General features: G+C 44.3%; 1 protein-coding gene across 14 annotated transcripts in view; it reads left to right on the top strand.

Annotated features, from left to right (window-relative positions):
- The window catches only part of NRXN1 (neurexin 1), a 2,061,945-nt gene that overhangs the window by 1,379,813 nt on the left and 660,516 nt on the right, over window positions 1-21,616 (top strand). For 2 of the 14 annotated variants that reach the window (XM_075339233.1, XM_075339230.1), the window contains exon 1: window positions 19,674-20,735. The exons of 10 other annotated variants lie outside the window; for them this stretch is intronic. In XM_075339233.1, the coding sequence (XP_075195348.1) occupies window positions 20,507-20,735 (229 nt within the window). In that variant the 5' untranslated portion in view covers window positions 19,674-20,506. Of the gene's footprint in view, window positions 1-19,672; window positions 20,736-21,616 lie in introns of those variants that run through there. 2 more of the 14 variants (XM_075339232.1, XM_075339231.1) reach the window with 2 other exon arrangements.

Here is a 21,616-nt window from a genome sequence, read left to right as displayed (position 1 = left end):
TCTGCCTGCGTTGCACACTCCAACTAATTATAACGAAGCCATTATACTAGCAAACACTCAGTGTACCTAGTGGCATCCTATACGTGGCTATTGGACTTTGCTATAGTCCCACTAGTGCCAAGACATTTGCAGAGCGCATCTGCCTGCGTTGCACACTCCAACTAATTATAACGAAGCCATTATACTAGCACACACTCAGTGTACCTAGTGGCATCCTATACGTGGCTATTGGACTTTGCTATAGTCCCACTAGTGCCAAGACATTTGCAGAGCGCATCTGCCTGCGTTGCACACTCCAACTAATTATAACGAAGCCATTATACTAGCAAACACTCAGTGTACCTAGTGGCATCCTATACGTGGCTATTGGACTTTGCTATAGTCCCACTAGTGCAAAGACATTAGCAGAGCACATCTGCCTGCATTGCACACTCCAAGTTTTTTAAACTCAGCCATTATACTAGCAAACACACAGTGTACCTAGTGGCATCCTATACGTGGCTATTGGACTTTGCTATAGTCCCACTAGTGCCAAGACATTTGCAGAGCGCATCTGCCTGCGTTGCACACTCCAACTAATTATAACGAAGCCATTATACTAGCAAACACTCAGTGTACCTAGTGGCATCCTATACGTGGCTATTGGACTTTGCTATAGTCCCACTAGTGCCAAGACATTTGCAGAGCACATCTGCCTGCGTTGCACACTCCAACTAATTATAACGAAGCCATTATACTAGCACACACTCAGTGTACCTAGTGGCATCCTATACGTGGCTATTGGACTTTGCTATAGTCCCACTAGTGCAAAGACATTAGCAGAGCACATCTGCCTGCATTGCACACTCCAAGTTTTTTAAACTCAGCCATTATACTAGCAAACACTCAGTGTACCTAGTGGCATCCTATACGTGGCTATTGGACTTTGCTATAGTCCCACTAGTGCAAAGACATTAGCAGAGCACATCTGCCTGCATTGCACACTCCAAGTTTTTTAAACTCAGCCATTATACTAGCAAACACACAGTGTACCTAGTGGCATCCTATACGTGGCTATTGGACTTTGCTATAGTCCCTCTGGTGCCAAGACATTTGCAGAGCGCATCTGCCTGCGTTGCACACTCCAACTAATTATAACGAAGCCATTATACTAGCAAACACTCAGTGTACCTAGTGGCATCCTATACGTGGCTATTGGACTTTGCTATAGTCCCACTAGTGCAAAGACATTAGCAGAGCACATCTGCCTGCATTGCACACTCCAAGTTTTTTAAACTCAGCCATTATACTAGCAAACACTCAGTGTACCTAGTGGCATCCTATACGTGGCTATTGGACTTTGCTATAGTCCCACTAGTGCAAAGACATTAGCAGAGCACATCTGCCTGCATTGCACACTCCAAGTTTTTTAAACTCAGCCATTATACTAGCAAACACACAGTGTACCTAGTGGCATCCTATACGTGGCTATTGGACTTTGCTATAGTCCCTCTAGTGCCAAGACATTTGCAGAGCGCATCTGCCTGCGTTGCACACTCCAACTAATTATAACGAAGCCATTATACTAGCAAACACTCAGTGTACCTAGTGGCATCCTATACATGGCTATTGGACTTTGCTATAGTCCCACTAGTGCAAAGACATTAGCAGAGCACATCTGCCTGCATTGCACACTCCAAGTTTTTTAAACTCAGCCATTATACTAGCAAACACACAGTGTACCTAGTGGCATCCCATACGTGGCTATTGGACTTTGCTATAGTCCCACTAGTGCCAAGACATTTGCAGAGCGCATCTGCCTGCGTTGCACACTCCAACTAATTATAACGAAGCCATTATACTAGCAAACACTCAGTGTACCTAGTGGCATCCTATACGTGGCTATTGGACTTTGCTATAGTCCCACTAGTGCCAAGACATTTGCAGAGCACATCTGCCTGCGTTGCACACTCCAACTAATTATAACGAAGCCATTATACTAGCAAACACTCAGTGTACCTAGTGGCATCCTATACGTGGCTATTGGACTTTGCTATAGTCCCACTAGTGCCAAGACATTTGCAGCACGTCTGCCTGCGTTGCACACTCCAACGAATTATAACAGTTACATTGTCAGGGATATTTATTCTTTATTATTCTGCTGTTAATAAAGCTAGACCACCACTGCAATCTTCACCACCTCTCAATTTTTACTACCACATTTTCAGTCCACAATCTTGTCGCAATCAACATGAGTGGCAAAATGACAGATGCTGGTGGAAAGGGGAAGAGGCGTGGTGGAAAAGGCAAAAAATGTTTTGTCAGTGGGGAAGGTGGCAAAGCTCCATTATCATCTGCTGAAGATAGACCATCTACTAGCAAAAGTAAGATGTCTACTACTTATTGTGGACAATCCGATGTGCTCCCTTTTTTACGGACACGAACAAGAGGAACAAAGGTAGATGATGGGCAAAAAAGGAAAATGCTTGAATGGATCTCAAGTGGTCCAACAAGTGCCCTCTCAGCCACTTCAAGTACCGCATCCAAAAAACACCAGTCCTCTGAGTTGTCATCCCAATCACACTTGATTTCTCCCAGCTCTGAAGTCTCCATCAGCCCTGCACAGTATGGTGGAACTGAGATGGCTGAGTCTGCAGAGCTGTTCAGTCACACTATAGCCTGGGAATCAGAGGTCTGCTCCCAAGCTACAGTGAGTACAGAACAGGAAATGGTCTGCAGTGATGCCCAGAACCTTTGTAACTCAGATTCAGGCCGTGAGGACCAAGTTTCTGAGCATAATGTTGACCCTTTGTCACAAACTGTAACACCTGTGGTTATAGACAATGAGGAACATACTGATGAAGATGAGACGCAGATACCCGATTGGGATGACAACTTAAATATTCGGTCAGGGCAAGAAGAGGCTCGGTCTGAGGGGGAGGGGAGTGCAAACACAACAATTGATGATGAAGTTCTAGATCCCACCTACTGTCAACCCCCAGTCAGGCACTCGAGGAGGTCAACAGAGGCGGTGGAGGAGGATGCAACCGACGACGAAGTTACCTTGCGCCTTCCTGGACAGAGTCGGAGCACTGGTAGCACGTCTACAACTGCATCCTCAGCCACCACTCTGCCTATGAGCATTATTCGGGGTGGATCAACAGGTCGCATGGCCTCTAAGCCTTGCCTAGCCTGGGCCTTTTTTCACATCGAAAAAGATCGCCCAACTCATGTGATATGTAACATTTGTCATGATTCTGTTAGTAGAGGTCAAAACCTCAGCAGTTTGACAACTTCTTCCATGAATCGTCACATGAATAAATATCATAAGTCCCGGTGGGAAGCTCACCGTGCTGCAATGCCGGCTAGCGGAGCGAACCATCCACCGCCCGCCCCTTCCAGTGCATCCGCGCGCTCTTCATCTTCTAGGACTGTGGGGACAGCTGTCACACCTGTTTTTCCACGCAAAACTTCCACCACTGTAACCGCAACAGGCAGTTTGCTTGTAAGGTCGTCAGTTGGTTTGGAAGGGGAAACAAGTGAGTGTGTACAGCTCTCTCAGACATCGATAGCACCAACGTTGGATGAAGGCAACATCATGTCTCCGCCTGCACTTTCCTCACAAACCTGCATTTTTCCAGGGACACCCTACTCAACACCGTCTACACACAGCAGCCAGATCTCTGTCCCTCAGATGTGGTCAAATAAAAGGCCACTTCCTCCGACCCATGACAAAGCTAAGAGGTTGACTCTATCCCTCTGTAAGCTGTTGGCTACCGAAATGCTGCCTTTCCGCCTAGTGGACACACAGGATTTTAGAGACCTTATGTCTGTCGCTGTGCCCCAGTACCAGATGCCTAGTCGCCACTACTTCTCTAAGAAAGGTGTGCCCGCGCTACACCAGCATGTCGCACACAACATCACCGCTTCCTTGAGAAACTCTGTGTGTGAACGGGTGCATTTCACCACCGATACTTGGACCAGTAAGCATGGACAGGGACGTTACATGTCGCTGACTGGGCACTGGGTAACTATGGTGATAGATGGTGAAGGGTCTGCTGCACAAGTCTTGCCGTCCCCACGACTTGTGTGTCAATCCTCTGTCTGTCCAAGTTCCGCCACAGCTTCTGCATCCTCCACCTCATCTGGGTCCTCCACCTCCGCCCCAAGCCTGCCTGGTCAGGCCACCAGCGTTCTCACTGCGCAGAAGGAATCACGCACGCCTCATTACTATGCTGGCAGCCGAGCGCAACGGCATCAGGCGGTCTTTAGCTTGACATGTCTTGGTAATAAGAGTCACACAGCTGAGGAGTTGTGGTCAGCTCTGCGGTCCGAGTTTAATAAATGGTTGTCTCCACTCAACCTGCAGCCTGGTAAGGCCGTGTGCGACAATGCTGCAAACCTGGGTGCGGCCCTTCGCCTGGGCAAGGTGACACACGTACCTTTTATGGCTCACGTGTTGAACCTTGTCGTGCAGCAATTTTTAACACACTATCCCGGCCTAGATGGCCTTCTGAACAGGGCACGAAAACTGTCTGCTCACTTCCGGCGTTCAAGCGCCGCAGCTGAGCGACTTGCATCGCTCCAGAAGTCTTTCGGCCTGCCGGTTCATCGCCTGAAATGCGATGTGGCGACACGCTGGAATTCAACTCTCCACATGTTACAGCGACTGTGGCAGCACCGCAGAGCCCTGGTGCAATACGTCATGACGTATAGCCTGGGCCAACGAGATGCAGAGGTGGGGCAGATCACCCTGATGGAGTGGTCTCAGATCAAGGACCTATGCACCCTTCTGCACAGTTTCGACATGGCGACGAATATGTTTAGCTCTGACAATGCCATTATCAGCATGACGATTCCAGTCATTTACATGCTGGAGCACACGCTAAACACTATTCGGAGTCAGGGGGTGGGACAACATGAAGGGGAGGAACTACAGGAGGATTCATATGTGCAAGGGACAACAACATCACCAAGATCCAGACGTTCATCATCACCAACGCAGCAGGCATGGGACCATGGGGAACAGGGATCGACAAGGGCGCATAGTAGCAGGCGAAATGTTGAGCAAGGTGCAGGAGAACATGAAGAAATGGAGGACGAACTGTCCATGGACATGGAAGACTCAGCGGATGAGGGAGACCTTGGTCAAATTTCAGTTGAAAGAGGTTGGGGGGAGATGTCAGAGGAAGAAAGAACGGTTAGCACCTCTATGCCACAAACACAGCGTGGACTTGGTCCGCATGGCTGCGCAAGACACATGAGTGCCTTCTTGTTGCACTACCTCCAACATGACAGTCGTATTGTCAAAATTAGAAGTGATGATGACTACTGGATTGCCACACTATTAGATCCCCGGTACAAGTCCAAATTTTGTGACATAATTCCAGCCATAGAAAGGGACGCACGTATGCAGGAGTATCAGCAGAAGCTGTTACTCGATCTTAGCTCGGCTTTTCCACTAAACAACCGTGCAGGTGCAGGGAGGGAATCTCCCAGTTGTAACTTGACAAACATGGGACGGTCTCGTCATCTTCACCAGTCTACCCGTACCAGTAGGACCGTATCTGGTGCCGGTAACAGCAATTTTATGGAATCTTTTCATAATTTTTTTAGACCCTCTTTTGCAAGGCCACCAGAGACAACAAGTCTGACACATACTCAACGGCTGGAGAGGATGATACAGGAGTATCTCCAAATGAACATCGATGCCATGACTGTGCAACTGGAGCCTTGCTCCTTTTGGGCTTCAAACATAGAAAAATGGCCAGAGCTCTCCAGTTACGCCTTGGAGATTTTGTCGTGTCCAGCTGCCAGCGTTGTCTCTGAACGTGTATTCAGTGCTGCTGGGTGTGTGCTGACAGATAAGCGCACGCGTCTGTCCAGTGACAATGTGGACAGACTGACGTTCATCAAAATGAACAAGTCATGGATCCAGAAGGAATTTACTACCCCTGTGTCATCCTGGGGAGAGTAAATGCTTGTGGATTTGGAATGTGCTTGATGCAAATCAAAACATCCTGTTTGCAACTAGGGCCCAAGTGCTGCCACTGATGGGGTGGGTGTCTGTGTGGCCCAATTTTTGGAAAAAAGGGAGACTCCGCTTGGAGTAACCCTTGCTTGCTGTGTTTTTAAAAGAAGCCAAGATGAACAGAGCTGGGATCAGGAAAGACTTTGCTACCTACCCCGGTGTCATCCTGGGGACGGATAAGAATGGCGTATTTTTGAATGTGCTTGATGCAAATCAAAACATCCTGTTTGCAACTAGGGCCCAAGTGCTGCCACTGATGGGGTGGGTGTCTGTGTGGCCCAATTTTTGGAAAAAAGGGAGACTCCGCTTGGAGTAACCCTTGCTTGCTGTGTTTTTAAAAGAAGCCAAGATGAACAGAGCTGGGATCAGGAAAGACTTTGCTACCTACCCCGGTGTCATCCTGGGGACGGATAAGAATGGCGTATTTTTGAATGTGCTTGATGCAAATCTAGCTGTGAAGTGTACAACTGGGGCACAACTGCTGCCACTGAAGGGGTGGGTGTGTGTGGGCCCAATTTTTGGAAAAAAGGGAGACTCCGCTTGGAGTAACCCTTGCTTGCTGTGTTTTTAAAAGAAGCCAAGATGAACAGAGCTGGGATCAGGAAAGACTTTGCTACCTACCCCGGTGTCATCCTGGGGACGGATAAGAATGGCGTATTTTTGAATGTGCTTGATGCAAATCAAAACATCCTGTTTGCAACTAGGGCCCAAGTGCTGCCACTGATGGGGTGGGTGTCTGTGTGGCCCAATTTTTGGAAAAAAAGGGAGACTCCGCTTGGAGTAACCCTTGCTTACATTGTTTTTAAAAGAAGCCAAGATGAACAAGTCATGGATCAGCAAAGACTTTATCTACGTACCCCGGTGTCATCCTGGGGACGGATAAGAATGGCGTATTTTTGAATGTGCTTGATGCAAATCAAAACATCCTGTTTGCAACTAGGGCCCAAGTGCTGCCACTGATGGGGTGGGTGTCTGTGTGGCCCAATTTTTGGAAAAAAGGGAGACTCCGCTTGGAGTAACCCTTGCTTGCTGTGTTTTTAAAAGAAGCCAAGATGAACAGAGCTGGGATCAGGAAAGACTTTGCTACCTACCCCGGTGTCATCCTGGGGACGGATAAGAATGGCGTATTTTTGAATGTGCTTGATGCAAATCAAAACATCCTGTTTGCAACTAGGGCCCAAGTGCTGCCACTGATGGGGTGGGTGTCTGTGTGGCCCAATTTTTGGAAAAAAAGGGAGACTCCGCTTGGAGTAACCCTTGCTTACATTGTTTTTAAAAGAAGCCAAGATGAACAAGTCATGGATCAGCAAAGACTTTATCTACGTACCCCGGTGTCATCCTGGGGACGGATAAGAATGGCGTATTTTTGAATGTGCTTGATGCAAATCAAAACATCCTGTTTGCAACTAGGGCCCAAGTGCTGCCACTGATGGGGTGGGTGTCTGTGTGGCCCAATTTTTGGAAAAAAGGGAGACTCCGCTTGGAGTAACCCTTGCTTGCTGTGTTTTTAAAAGAAGCCAAGATGAACAGAGATGGGATCAGGAAAGACTTTGCTACCTACCCCGGTGTCATCCTGGGGACGGATAAGAATGGCGTATTTTTGAATGTGCTTGATGCAAATCTAGCTGTGAAGTGTACAACTGGGGCACAACTGCTGCCACTGAAGGGGTGGGTGTGTGTGGGCCCAATTTTTGGAAAAAAGGGAGACTCCGCTTGGAGTCACCTTGCGGTGTTTTACATGATTTTAGAAGGGCGTGCCATGCCTATATCTGTGTGTCCTCCTCTTTTTCCTTGTCCAGCTGTTTTGTTTTCGCATGAGTATATGTCCTTGTCACTTTCCAATGTGTTTGAGTTGTTTGTCACCTTTAGGACACCTTTGAGGGTGTTTTCTAGGTGTTTTTCTGTGTTTGTGATTGCCTGCCATTGTTTCCTATGCAGTTCTAGTTCGGTTCGTCGAACGTTCGACGAACCGAACTCGAACGGGAGGTCCGTTCGGCGAACCAACCTCGAGCCGAACCGCGACCGGTTCGCTCATCTCTACTCAGCAGGTAGCTTCAATATTGGTAAGAAACAGCATTTGCACCAAACATTCTCCAATCAAGTCAAATGAGCCTTATAAGACTCTGGCAGAACCTTGAGTACGATTACAGAGAACCTGTCATGTAAAAAATGCTATTAACCTGAAAATATAGGGTTAATGTGCAGGTTAATAGTATTTTGACACATCTACCGTACTCTCACTGCTGAGAAATTAACTTTATTCCTTCTGGCAGCCTCCGGCTTTCAGTCATACGGGAGCGGCTGGTGTAGCTTCCGCACTGGCGGACACAGACATAAAAGGGCTCCTGTACAAGAACAATATATGGGCCCTTTGTAGCCCAAGAGCTCCTAAAAATGCAAAATTGCTCCTGCTTTGGAGGCAGAAATGGCCCCCTTACTTCTTGAGCCCCTGTGCGACCACCAAGGGTGCACCAATAATATGTCCACCCCTGGTTCTGTGCATAGTGAGCAGCAGCCGTAATCATGCCCCGAGACTGACTGACAGTTTCAACCACTGCTCACTATGCACAGAACAGTGACTGAAACCTAGCCAGCCACGCCTAAATGACTGAAAGCCAGAGGCTGCAGAAGGAATAAAGTTAATTTCTTCCTGGCAGAGGGGCTCTCAGGGTGGTTACATGGCAATAGAACACTATTAACCTGTAGATAAACCCCATAGTTAATAGTATTTTGACATTGTGCAGCTGCCACACTGCTTTACTGCTAAGGAGAAGTTAACTTTACTCCTTACAGCAGCCTTAGGCATTCAGTCATAGGGCAGCAGCTGGTATGGCGTCAGTCACCTTTCTGTGCATTGGCAGACACAGACATAACAGGGCCCCTGTGCAAGAACAATATATGGACCATTTGCAGCCCAAGAGCTACAAAAAAAATGCAAAATTGCACTTATTTTGGAGGTAGAAATGGGCCCCCTTACCTCTTCGGCCCCTGTGCGGCTACACAGATTGCACCAATGATATGTCCACCCCTAGTTCTGTGCATAGTGAGCAGCAGCCGTAATCATGCCCCGACATTGACTGACAGTTACAACCACCGCTCACTATGCACAGAACAGTAACTGAAACTTAGCCAGCCACGCCTCTATGACTGAAAGCCAGAAGTTGCTGGAAGGAATAAAGTTAATTTCTTCCTGGCAGAGGGGCTCTTAGGGTGGTTACGTGGCAATAGAACTCTATTAACCTGCAAATTAACCCCATATTTACAGGTTAATAGCTTTTTTTTTACATGACAAATTCCCTTTATTGTATTGGTTGAAAAAAGAAAAATAAAAAAATATACTGTACACCTCATAATAATACACCTTGCCTGTCAGCTATCTGGTCTCCACAGCTCCCCAGTTATTCCAAAGCTGACTAAAGGGCACTTTACACACAGCAACATCGCTGTGTTAGAGTTAGAGGGGTTAACTCTAAATTTCTGTAAGATTTGAAGCAAATTTGATTGGACTCAAAGTGATTTGCTCTTCTCTAACCGCCTACTTAACAGCACAATCCATGTTACATTTATCACTAACTTCAAAAGTTCATGTTTCCACTGCCTGTAGGTGGCGATGTTCCGATATTTATTCCTCCATGTAGAAACATATATGATTTTATTGATGTTTCTATTAATATGAAACAATTATATATAGTTTTATGTTTCTGCTAACTTCAATGAGGCTCTTTACTGAAATTGGATTAATGATGCACTCAGTGATGTGAAGTGGCTTGCCTGGTCCTCGGCTAAGCTATTTTTTGCTCTCTAAAATGTAGGAATGATTGAGCATTAAACTGCTCAAGTGCTTGTTACTTCAATTGAACAGGTCCAACTGTCGGACGGGTTTGACTCAGTGCCAAGAATAATGGAAGTCAATGGGAAACAGAAGCATTTTTTGGCACACTCTCTAGGAGGGTTGTAAAATCATTGAAATATGTGGAAACAGCACTCAAACTGAATGGTAACATCCTGGACGCATCTCTAATTTCCAGGTCGCTGCTGGGATGTAAATAGACAATATAAAAAAAATGTGTTGTGTCCCCCATATTTTTGATAATCAGCCAAGGTAAACCATACATATAGGGCTAATATTATCAGATTAGGAAGGTCCATGGTTATTTGGCCCTTCCCAACCTGCAGCCTTCCCAGAATTGGCGCTTCACATTAGAGGCGCCAAGTCTGGCAATTTGCTTTGGTTCTTCCGGATTGCCCTGATGTGGTGGCAATCAGAATAATATTTTTTGGGGGGTTGATGTCAGCTATGAATTGCCAACTGGCATAAAGATCATGAGCTAGTAATGGAGAGGTGTCGATCCGAAACACCTATTACCTTATTACTTATCCAGTAAGTATAAAGTGGAAAAAAACACATACACAGGAAAAAATTGTTTCTTTGAATAAAGACTCCTCCACACTCTCTCGTTCATCAATTTATTATTTTTAAAAAGTCCACGAAGCTCTGATGTAATCCATGGTGTACTGGTCTCACGACATCCCTCAAATTTATATTCCAACTTATGCAGCCTCATTCAGAGAACAAGGCTCCATAGTTCAGTGGCAGACTAGGATTCTGTTACGTGACATGACACAGCAGCTGAACGGGAGTAATCGATGGAACCTCATTCTCTGAATGAGGCTCTAGAGGTTGGAGTACAGGTTTGGGGGATGCTATGGGACCAGTACACCATGTATTATGTTGGAGCTTCATTTATATTTTAAAAATAATAAATTGGTGAATGAGGGATAGTGTGAAGGAGTTATTCAAATAAACTATTTTTTTCTGTGTTTTTTTTTTCATTTTACACTTACTGGATTAATAATAGGGGTGTCTACTAGACACTACTCCATTACTAACTCCTAGGCTTGATGAGAGCTGACATTATACAGCCGACATCAACCCTCCCAAAATATTCCCCTGATTGCCACTGCACCAGGGCAATTGGGAAGAGCCAGGGTGAAGCACTAAAGCTAGGACAACTAATGGATGCTGCAATTGTAGGGTGACTGCAGGCTGCTATTTTTAGGCTGGTAATGGCCATGGACCTTAAATTCTCAAAATAAAATTGTCACCATTTTGCACATACCTTGCAATAATCACGACATGGTAGAGCATCGGCAGCCAGGACAGACTATCATACTATCTGTCTTTGATGGTGATAATCTATTAGTTGACATTGTTAACTGTTCATGCGCCCAAAATTTGGATGCATCGCTATCTGTGAGGCCAATATTTTTCTCTCAGACCCGGTATCAACTGCTGGCATAAAAAAACAACTCATACTAAGTTGGATAAACAATGCAATATATTCAATAAAATACAGAATTTAGGAATTTTTTATAACTTAACACTGCCCCCAAATTCCCCACTATTCCATAATTGAACAATTGCGCCCCATTATTCTGCACTGCATCCCCTTCACATGTGTAGTTGTCCGACATGTAATTGTGGTCTCTCTATCCTTCTTTTTCTACTTCTCTCCCATTCTCTCTCTGTCTCTCTCTGTCTCTGTCTCTATCTCTCTCTCTCCATCTCCCTCTTCCTCTACGTCTCACTTTCTCTGTCTCTCTCTATCTCTCTCTTCCTCCCTCTCCTCTTACGTCCCCTCTCTCTTTCTATCTCTCTCGATATCTCTATCTCTTTCCCTCTCTCTCTGTATTCCTTCCTTTCTCTCCAGCTATATCTCTCTCCCTCTTTCTCTCTCCTTCTTCAACTTCCTCTCTCTTTCTCCCTCTCTCACTTTCCCTCTCTCTCCCTCTCTCTCTCTCTTTCTCTCTCTCTTCCACCCCATTTTGCTCTCTCTTTCTCCTCTCTCTCTCCCTATTTCTCTCTTTTTCTCTCCCTCTCTCTCTTTGTTCCTCTCTCCTTATCTCTCTCTTTCTCTCTCCCCCTCTCTCTCCCTGTCTTCCTCTCTCCCTCCCTCTTTCCCTCTCTCCCTCTCTATCCATCATCCTCGCTCTCTTTCCTGCTCTCTCCCTCTCTTTCCCTCTCTCCCCCTCTCTCTCCCTTTCTCTCTCATTTATCCGTTCCTCTCTCTCCCTCTCTTTCCCTCTCTCCCCGCCTCTCTCTCTCTCCCTTTCTCTCTGGCCTATATCCCTTCCTCTCTCCCTCTCTCCAACTCTCCCACTAGCTCTCTCTCCCCCTCTCTCTCCCTTTCTCTCTCATCTATCCCTTCCTCTCTCTCCCTCTCTTTCCCTCTCTTCCCGCCTCTCTCTCTCTCCCTTTCTCTCTGGCCTATATCCCTTCCTCTCTCCCTCTCTCCAACTCTCCCACTAGCTCTCTCGCCCCCTCTCTCTCTCCCTTTCTCTCTCCTCTATCCCTTCCTCTCTCTCCAACTTTCTCACTCTCTCTCCCTCTCACTCTCCCCCTTTCTCTATTCTTCTGAATTACTGAGGCCCATTAAACACATTAAAATAGGTATCATACACTACTAGGAAACTTTAAAGTATTAGCCACATCATTTCAAGACAATTGGCTCCTTGCAATTCGTGGTCAATTTATTTGCCCCAGATTTCAATTTTGGGAAAAATTTTCCCAACATCTCTATTTGTTAGCAGGTCATGGGAATGTATTGTGTTTGTAGCAGTTGCACAGATGCTTGCCATGTTTCTATCAAGTGCTGGATACCAATACTATCCACGGACAGCCCCATCTGTCAATATGGAATGACAGGCTTGCACTAGCACTTTACTTGCACCATCCTATTAATTGCAATCCCATATACCGTATATTATAATTACCTAACAGAAATCCTGACTCCGGCATACATCTAGGACCGATGTCACCTCCTCCTTTGTTTAATACTTGGACCTCCAGCTAATTAGGATGTTGGGGAATTGATTAGACACTTACTCTATGTAAAGACAGATAGTAATGAGTCTGTCAAACACAGGCAGACTTACACATCGCCGGCCCCACTGGCCCCATCACCACATATAGAGCAATGCTCATTTAAGCTAGAATTAGCCTATCCATTTTGTTTTGGGTCTATGGACCTTGTCAGTTCTATATATACAGTAATGATGCGCTTCATAAATTTTATTGATACAGTAGCTTAGATCAATCTTCCAACAATGATTTTCTGCCTACATTGTTAATATATGTATTTGGATGAAGAAAATGTGATTGTATACATCATTATTGCTTAATTTTACCATATTTTACGTATACGGTTACGTTACAGCATGTGGGAAGGTTCGGCGTAGACTCGGCTGTAATACACTAAGCGCTGATAACCTTTCCTAATAAAGGAGGTTTCATCATGGCTGAAGTGGCTGAGAAACATCTTCAATTTATAAGGAAGGATATCAGAGAGGATGTTCCCCATTGAGGTAATTTAAGAAAACCTGCGTGCTGTAATATGATTGTATCTTTCAGGAAAGAGATGTTTAATTTAGTAGCCACTCAGAAATGGCGGAGGAACTGCGTAAGAATGCCATTACATTTCTATATGAAACAAGAGCAAATCTTGAGCCTCCCGGACCCCCTGGCCATGGACTAGATACAATTCTGGGATCCTTTATGGATAAGGGTCTCTTATAAGTGTGCGTTCCGGCTAAAACCCCTCTATAAAAGGCTGGAGATCCTTAGAACTCCAGTTCCTTAACACTAGAAGTCCCAGAGAGGGGTCATTTAACATTTCTACCTTTGGAACCCAGAGACGGGTCGAATGACCTGAAGGATTTTAGCTAACATCCTATAATCACCGTCTTTTGTTCTGTAATTAAGGCCATTACTGTTGCACCACAGGAGGTTGTTGTTTTCCATTGAGTTTAGCCATTTAGTTTCTAGTTAGTTCTATTCAGTTTATCATCAGTCATTTGACCCACTTTCGGGACTTCAGGGGGAGCACGAAATTTCTGGGACTTCTAGTGTTAAAGGGAACCTGTCAGGTCCAATATACACCCAGACCCACGAGCAGTTCTGGGTGCATATTGCTAATCCCTGCCTAACCGTCCCTGTATACACTAGCATAGATAAAGAAATCTTTAGAAAAAGTATTTCTAAAGATCTTTTGTCGTATGCTAATGAGTGAGGGGGACTAGTCCCCTGGGCGTTAGTTCCTCGACTAGTCGGCCCCATTAGCATATTAGTACGCCCCTGTGGGTTTGAATGCGCAGCATCAGAGGATGATCTCAACTCTCTGCCGCAATTGCATCTGACGCTGGATTTCAGCTCAGTGCGCATGATCCAAGAGTTTTGGTCATGCTCACTGCTTCAGTTTGAAGCCAGGACGCCAACACCCGGCTTCATAGTGCGCATGACCCAAACTCCGGGATCATGCGCACTGAGCTGAAATCCAGCGTGGGATATGATGGCAGTGGAGAGGTGAGTGAGATCATCCTCTGATGTTGCACATTCATTAGCACCCACAGGGGTGTACTAACATGCTAATGGGGGCGATTGGCAAGGAAAGCAATGCCCTTGGGACTAGTCCCCTCCCTCATTAGCATATGATAAAAGATCTTTAGAAATACTTTATCCATGCTAGCGTATACAGGGACGGTTAGGCAGGGATTAGCAATCTACACCCAGAACTGCTCCTGGTTTTATGTGCATATTGGACCTGACAGGATCCCTTTAATCTTGATAAAGGATTTGTTACTTGCTACAATCACCCCCCGCATGAGAACGCTGTCAATTGATTAAGGCGATCTGAGATTCTCTAAGAATCAGGGATCTCGTAAAAGAGAATTTTCAATATTCACCCATATAAAAAAAAAAAAAAGATAAAAGGTGTAAAGCGAATCACACTGCGCCCTGCCCGGGGACTCAATGGAAAAGAACATCTTTTTCTTTTTTCTTCAATATTTGTTTATCTTTAGAAGATTGGAGAATTGGTTTTCTAGGTGTGACATCTGCAGAGAAGAGTTTTGATCTGGGAATCAATGCCTCTTGTCTGTTGAACACTTCATGGCTTGCAGTACCTGAAAATCACCACCAGGGTGAACATATCACAGCGTAAACTGTCACACTTGACAGATGATTCCACTGGATTTCTCCGGGGAATATAACCATTCCGCCAGCATCAGTTACAGCAGGAATGAAGGAGTTAACGATAGGCACAAAGGTTGGGGATGGGATTCTGTATAGAAATGTCAGATTCAGAATGTGCCCATCTGCATTTGTGAATTGTCTGCAATGTGGGAAGGAGAATTTATGGATCAGTTACTACAAAAAACGACACGAGGAGCGATCACTCCGCGCAGTAATGTCTCATGGAATGTGTAGGGAAGAAGCATTAATAATATCACGAGCTTAACCACTTCAGCACCGCGGCCATGGACAGCGGCCGGAATATTATTACTGCTATAGGCACCCTGAGATTATAATGCTGGAATTAACCACTTCAGCACCGCGGCCATGGACAGCGGCCGGAATATTATTACTGCTATAGGCACCCTGAGATTATAATGCTGGAATTAACCACTTCAGCACCGCGGCCATGGACAGCGGCCGGAATATTATTACTGCTATAGGCACCCTGAGATTATAATGCTGGAATTAACCACTTCAGCACCGCGGCCATGGACAGCGGCTGGAATATTATTACTGCTATAGGCACTCTGAGATTATAATGCTGGAATTAAACACTTCAGCACCGCGGCCATGGACAGCGGCCGGAATATTATTACTGCTATAGGCACCCTGAGATTATAATGCTGGAATTAAACACTTCAGCACCGCGGCCATGGACAGCGGCCGGAATATTATTACTGCTATAGGCACCCTGAGATTATAATGCTGGAATTAACCACTTCAGCACCGCGGCCATGGACAGCGGCCGGAATATTATTACTGCTATAGGCACCCTGAGATTATAATGCTGGAATTAACTACTTCAGTACCATTGCTCTGGACAGCAGCTCTGTACTAGAAATAATAATAATAATAATAATAATAATAATAATAATAATAATAATAATAATAATATGGTTTCATAAATTCAGCACCACTGCCATGGACAGCAGATAGAATATTATTACTGCTATAGGCACCCTGAGATTATAATGCTAGAATTAACCATTTCAGCACCACTGCTATAGACAGCGGTTCTGTGCTAGAAATAATAATAATAATAATAATAATAATAATAATAATAATAATATGGTTTCATCAATTCAGCACCACTGCTATAGATAGTGATTCTGTAGTAGAAATTATAATAGTAATGAGAATAATAATAGTTTAAAAAAAACTTTAAACAGATCAGTACCACTGCTTTGAACATTGACTCAGAAGTAGTAATAACAACAATAATAATAATAATAATAATAACAACAATCAGTTTAACACTACTGCTGTGAACAGCAATTATGTACTACTAATATTACTACTACTAGTAGTAGTAGTAATAATAATAATAATAATAATAATAATAATAATAATAATAATAATAATAGTTAGTATTATTATTATTATTATTATCATTATTATTATTATTAATAATATTATTACTATTATTATTATTATTATTATTATTAGTTGCAGTAGTAGTAGTAGTAGTAGTAGTAGTAGTAGTAGTAGTAGTAATATTAATACTACAGAGTTACAGTTAATAGCAGTGGCTTTGAACTGGTTACACATTATTATTATTATTATTATTATTATTATATGTAACTAGTTCAGCACCACTGCTATAGACAGTCACTCTGTAGTATAAATAATAATAATAATAATAATAATAATAATGATAATAATATATTTAACCAGTTCAGCACCACTGCTATAGACAGTCTCTCTGTTGTAATAATTATAATAATAATAATAATAATAATAATAATAATAATTAACCAGTTCAGCACCACTGCTATAGACAGTGTATATGTTGTGATTAATAATAATAATAATAATAATAATAATAAAAATATTTAACCAGTTCAGCACCACTGCTATAAACAGTGACTCTGTTGTAATAATAATAATAATAATAATAATGATGATGATGATGATGATGAAATATTTAACAATTTCAGCATAACTGCTATAGACAGTGATTCTGTTGTATAAATAATAATAATAATAATAATAATAATAATAATAATATTTAACCATTTCAGCACCAGTGCTGTGAACAGCTCCTCCTCTGAGATGATGACTCTAGTTCAGCACTTTTTATGGAAATGTAACTGTATTTTAACCAGTTCTGCGCTGTCTCTGTGAGCTGCTTCTCTGCGGATATAGCGAGGTGATTAACCAGTTCAGCGCCAGTGCCTGTGTATGATCCATATTTAGGAATAACAATCAGGACTTGTCCAGTTTAACTCTACTGGATATTAATCAAGCTCTGTCGGTATTTGCTAAGGGCAGGAAATGATACTTATCAGTAGTGTTTATTAAAGTGACATAAACTTTGGCATATAATCAAAAATAACAATAAAGAGAAGATTAGGACCCCATGCTGAGCTATAACACACAATGTGTTTAAACGCTGCGACATCGCTAGCGATAGCACCCGCCTCCGTCTTGCATGCGTCACAGGCAAATCGCTGCCCGTGGCGCACAATATCGCTAGTACCTGTCACACGTACTTACCTTCCTAGCGACGTCGCTGTGGCCACCGAACAAACTCTTTTTTAAGGGGGCGGTTCGTGCGGCGTCACAGCGACATCACACAGCGGGCCACCAATAGAAGCGGAGGGCCGGAGAGCAGCCGCAATAACGTCACTCCCACCTTGTTGCCGGAGGACGCAGAAATTCTGTTGTTCATCGTTCCTGGGGTGTCACACGTAGGGATGTGCGCTGCCTCAGGAACGACGAACAACCTGCGTCCTAAAAGATCAGTGATTTTTTGGAAAGGAACGATTTTTCCCTTTTTCGGCATTGTTAGCGATCGCTCGTAGGTGTCACATGCAACGACGTCGCTAACGAGTCCGGATGTGCGTCACGAATTCCGTGGCCCCAGCGATATCTCGTTAACAATGTCGTTGTGTGTAACGGGGCTTTTAATAAGTAGTAAGGGGCTTTATAAGTAATCCATGCTGTGACAGTGGTGCCTTACTACTATAAACAATTAAGTAAGATCCGGCACTCAAACTTGTAGAATTTGCAAAAAGAAAATTTTTTATTATTATTTTTTATTATTTTATTGACAGGTGTAGTTTTTTGTGTGACAATCAATCTAATATATAAAGCTTAGTGTATGTATGTCCGCTAAAGGAATCCGCACCGTCGCATGTACAATCATGAAATTTTGCACAGACGCCTCATGTGACTCAGGGAACGTCATAGACTATGTTTGGGTGGGAAAATTTAACCCCGCGCTTTCCAGTTACTCTACAAAAATCCTGCAGCCATTAAACTGAATGAAGCTGGGAGCTGCAGGCTATAAATAGCAACTGTCAGTGGTTGCTATAGGAACAAAATAAACTGTTAGTATAAGATAGGATAGACGGATAGAGAGACAGAAAAAGACAGATAGACATAGATAGACAGACTGGGAAAGAGACAGCCGGGGAAAGAAACAGCTGGGGAAAGACAGCTGGAGAAAGAGACAGCCCTGTCAAGAGACAGCTGGGCAAAGAGACAGACGCCCCAAGAGACAGACGGGGAAAGAGACAGATAGGGAAAGAGACAGACGGGGAAAAAGACAGACGGGGAAAGAAACAGACGGGGAAAGAGACAGACGGGAAAAGAGACAGACGGGGAAAGAGATAGACGGGCAAAGAGACAGATGGGCAAAGAGACAGCCCGGCATAGAGACAGCCCGGCAAAGAGACAGCCCAGCAAAGAGACAGCCCGGCAAAGAGACAGCCCGGCAAAGAGACAGCCCAGCAAAGAGACAGACGGGCAAAGAGACAGACGGGCAATGAGACAGACGGGCAAAGAGACAGATGGGGAAAGAGACAGACGGGGAAAGAGACAGACCTGGAAAGAGACAGACCTGGAAAGAGACAGACGGACAAAGGGACAGAGAGAGAGACAGATACAGAGATTGAGACAGATAGACTGATGCAAATACAGAGAGATAGAAACAGACAGACAAAGAAAGAGACAGACAGCGACACACAGACAGAGACTGGGAGAGAGACAGAGAGATAGTTGCTATCCCGGGCAATGCCCGGGTACTACAGCTAGTATTCAATAAACGTTTCGGTCATATGTGACCTTCTTCACATTATTTCACACAGGCTCCACTGATTAGCGTGCTATTCTGATATGCTGCCACTCAGGTCCTCTTTGGTATGCGTAACATGTTACTAGCCAGTAACATGATAAAAAAAAAGTCTTTAAAATCCTAATTACATCCCTCTTCCACTTAAACTAAAGAAAAGCCTCATTAAACATAGAAAAAAACCCTGCATCTAATGTTACATTCTTGTAATATGTGGACACAAACAGATCACAGCAAACAAAGTCTTTCCAGGACTCCCAGAAAGCAAAAAAGGGGTGTCAGGGACTCTAAGTTCCCACCTCCCCTCTCCTCCTCTGAGCAGCCATGACCTGACACCCTGAGAGCACCAGGGGGCGCCAGAACACATTGATGAATTCTGTAATGTGCAGCATGCAAAGAGTTAAGATGTGTATAAGTTTTCTTTCTTTCTTTTTTTTCTCCAAGATGTTGGAACATTTGATCTATAGCTTGGAAGGGGACCTGCTCAGTGTGTCTGCAGCAGAGCCTTGTGCAGAGCTCAGAGGTAGGAGTGCTGCTAGTTTTGGAGCTTTGTAACCACTGAGCAGCACATGCTTTGGTGATCTAGGTGTATAATAATAGGAGAGGGAATCAGAAAGGTTTTTTTCCACACCATTCTTCTGCCTCCCTCTCACATAGGCTCTTCCTCTGCTGCATCCAGGCTTCAGTGATTTGCTGTTTGGAGACTGCAGATTTGCATAGGGCTTCAGATCGGAAGCATATTCTTCTCCCTGATTCTTTCATAAGGCTGCACTATTCTGTGGGAACATGCTCTGGCATTACTGTGAATAGTCAGATTGCTGGGGGAGGCTGATGATTGAGTTGCTGTGGTTAGGACTGCTCAGTGAGTCCATACCCTAAATGCAGAGCCTAGGAGAGCACAGCAATCTCTACTCCTCAGCAAGCTGTAGGAAGTGGCTTTTTCTTCAGTATTCTAACTGGATATCCTGTGGATTATTATGGCTGCGATTCATCTAGAGGAAATCCCTTTTATGCTGCTAGTTTTGCAAACCATGGATCGTTAATTGAAAGCTGCTCCTCAACTTGATCTGAAGGGGATCAAGTGAAGATATCGAAAATTGTTCTCCTGCCAGTGACTATGTGTTTGGCTGGGGATTGGTGTCATTGGACCAGGAAACTGGGGGAAAGAATGAAGTAGAAGAACCAGGGAGAAAATTGTTTTATTTTCAAGGAGTGCAAGGAGGAAAAAAAAGGAAGGGGAGACATTGCGTCTTAAGATGGAGCTGTGAATTCTCAAGCCTTTGTGGAGTGTTGGGGAAAAGTTTGTGCAGAGCTGCATCTGGAAGGCTGCTCTCTGCTTGACTGCTCCATGCAGCAGCAGTGGCTGCCAGGGAACTCCAGCTCTGACCCCGGCCCTGGCAGTGCCAGCCTTCGTCTGGCCATGTGGATACTGCCTCTTACCCTCAGTGGGGTCCTTGGGGTGACCTGGGGTGCATCCAATCTAGGATCTCATCACATTCACCATTTCCATGGAGGAAAACATGTTTCAGCACCTATTGCAATCTACAGGTCACCTGCTTCCTTGAGGGGAGGAAACGGTGAGTCCCTACTGTTTTGTGTTTTTTTGCACCTGCTGGTTTTAATCCAGTTTCCCCCAAAAATCTAAAAAAAAACCCAAACCCCTGCCTTTTTGCCTTTATCTGACTGTTGAAGGGTTAATCTCTCCTGGTGATGTCTTAGCATTACCTTAATGTGGTCAGGCGAGACATCTTTCACCTAATTCCTTGAGGGGAGGAAACGGTGAGTCCCTACTGTTGTGTGTTTTTTTGCACCTGCTGCTTTTAATCCATTTCCCCCGGAAAAAAAAATCTAAAAAAAAATATTCCTTTTTGTCTTTACCTGGCTGCTAAAGGGTTAATCTGTACTGGCTGATGTCTTTGCATTACCTTAATGTGGTCAGGCAAGACATCTTTCACCTAATTCCTTGAGGGGAGGAAACGGTGAGTCCCTACTGTTTTGTGTTTTTGCACCTGATGCTTTTAATCCAGTTTCCCCCCCAAAAAAATCTAAAAAAAAAAAACCCCTACCTTTTTGTCATTACCTGGCTGTTGAAGGGTTAATCTCTCCTGGCTGATGTCTTAGCATTACCTTAATGTGGTCAGGCGAGACATCTTTCACCTAATTCCTTAAGGGGAGGAAACGGTGAGTCCCTACTGTTTTGTGTTTTTGCACCTACTGCTTTTAATCCACTTTCCCCCCAAAAATCGAAACGAAAAACCCTGCCTTTTTGTCTTTACCTGGCTGTTGAAGGGTTAATCTCTCCTGGTTGATGTCTTCGCATTACCTTATTGTGGTCAGGCAAGACATCTTATGCTGCAAAGTTGTGTGTATTAGATGGAGATGCTGCATATGCGTGGGGTAAGCACTTTGCAGTGGAATAGGGATCGGTGTGTAAAATGTGGTCATTAATATTATTGTG

The sequence above is a fragment of the Anomaloglossus baeobatrachus genome, chromosome 3 (genome assembly GCF_048569485.1).
Source record: "Anomaloglossus baeobatrachus isolate aAnoBae1 chromosome 3, aAnoBae1.hap1, whole genome shotgun sequence".
In the NCBI taxonomy this organism is placed as follows: Eukaryota; Metazoa; Chordata; class Amphibia; order Anura; family Aromobatidae; genus Anomaloglossus; species Anomaloglossus baeobatrachus.
The sequence above is the reverse complement of the archived record's forward strand: the minus strand, read 5'-3'. Positions and strand labels throughout refer to the sequence as shown.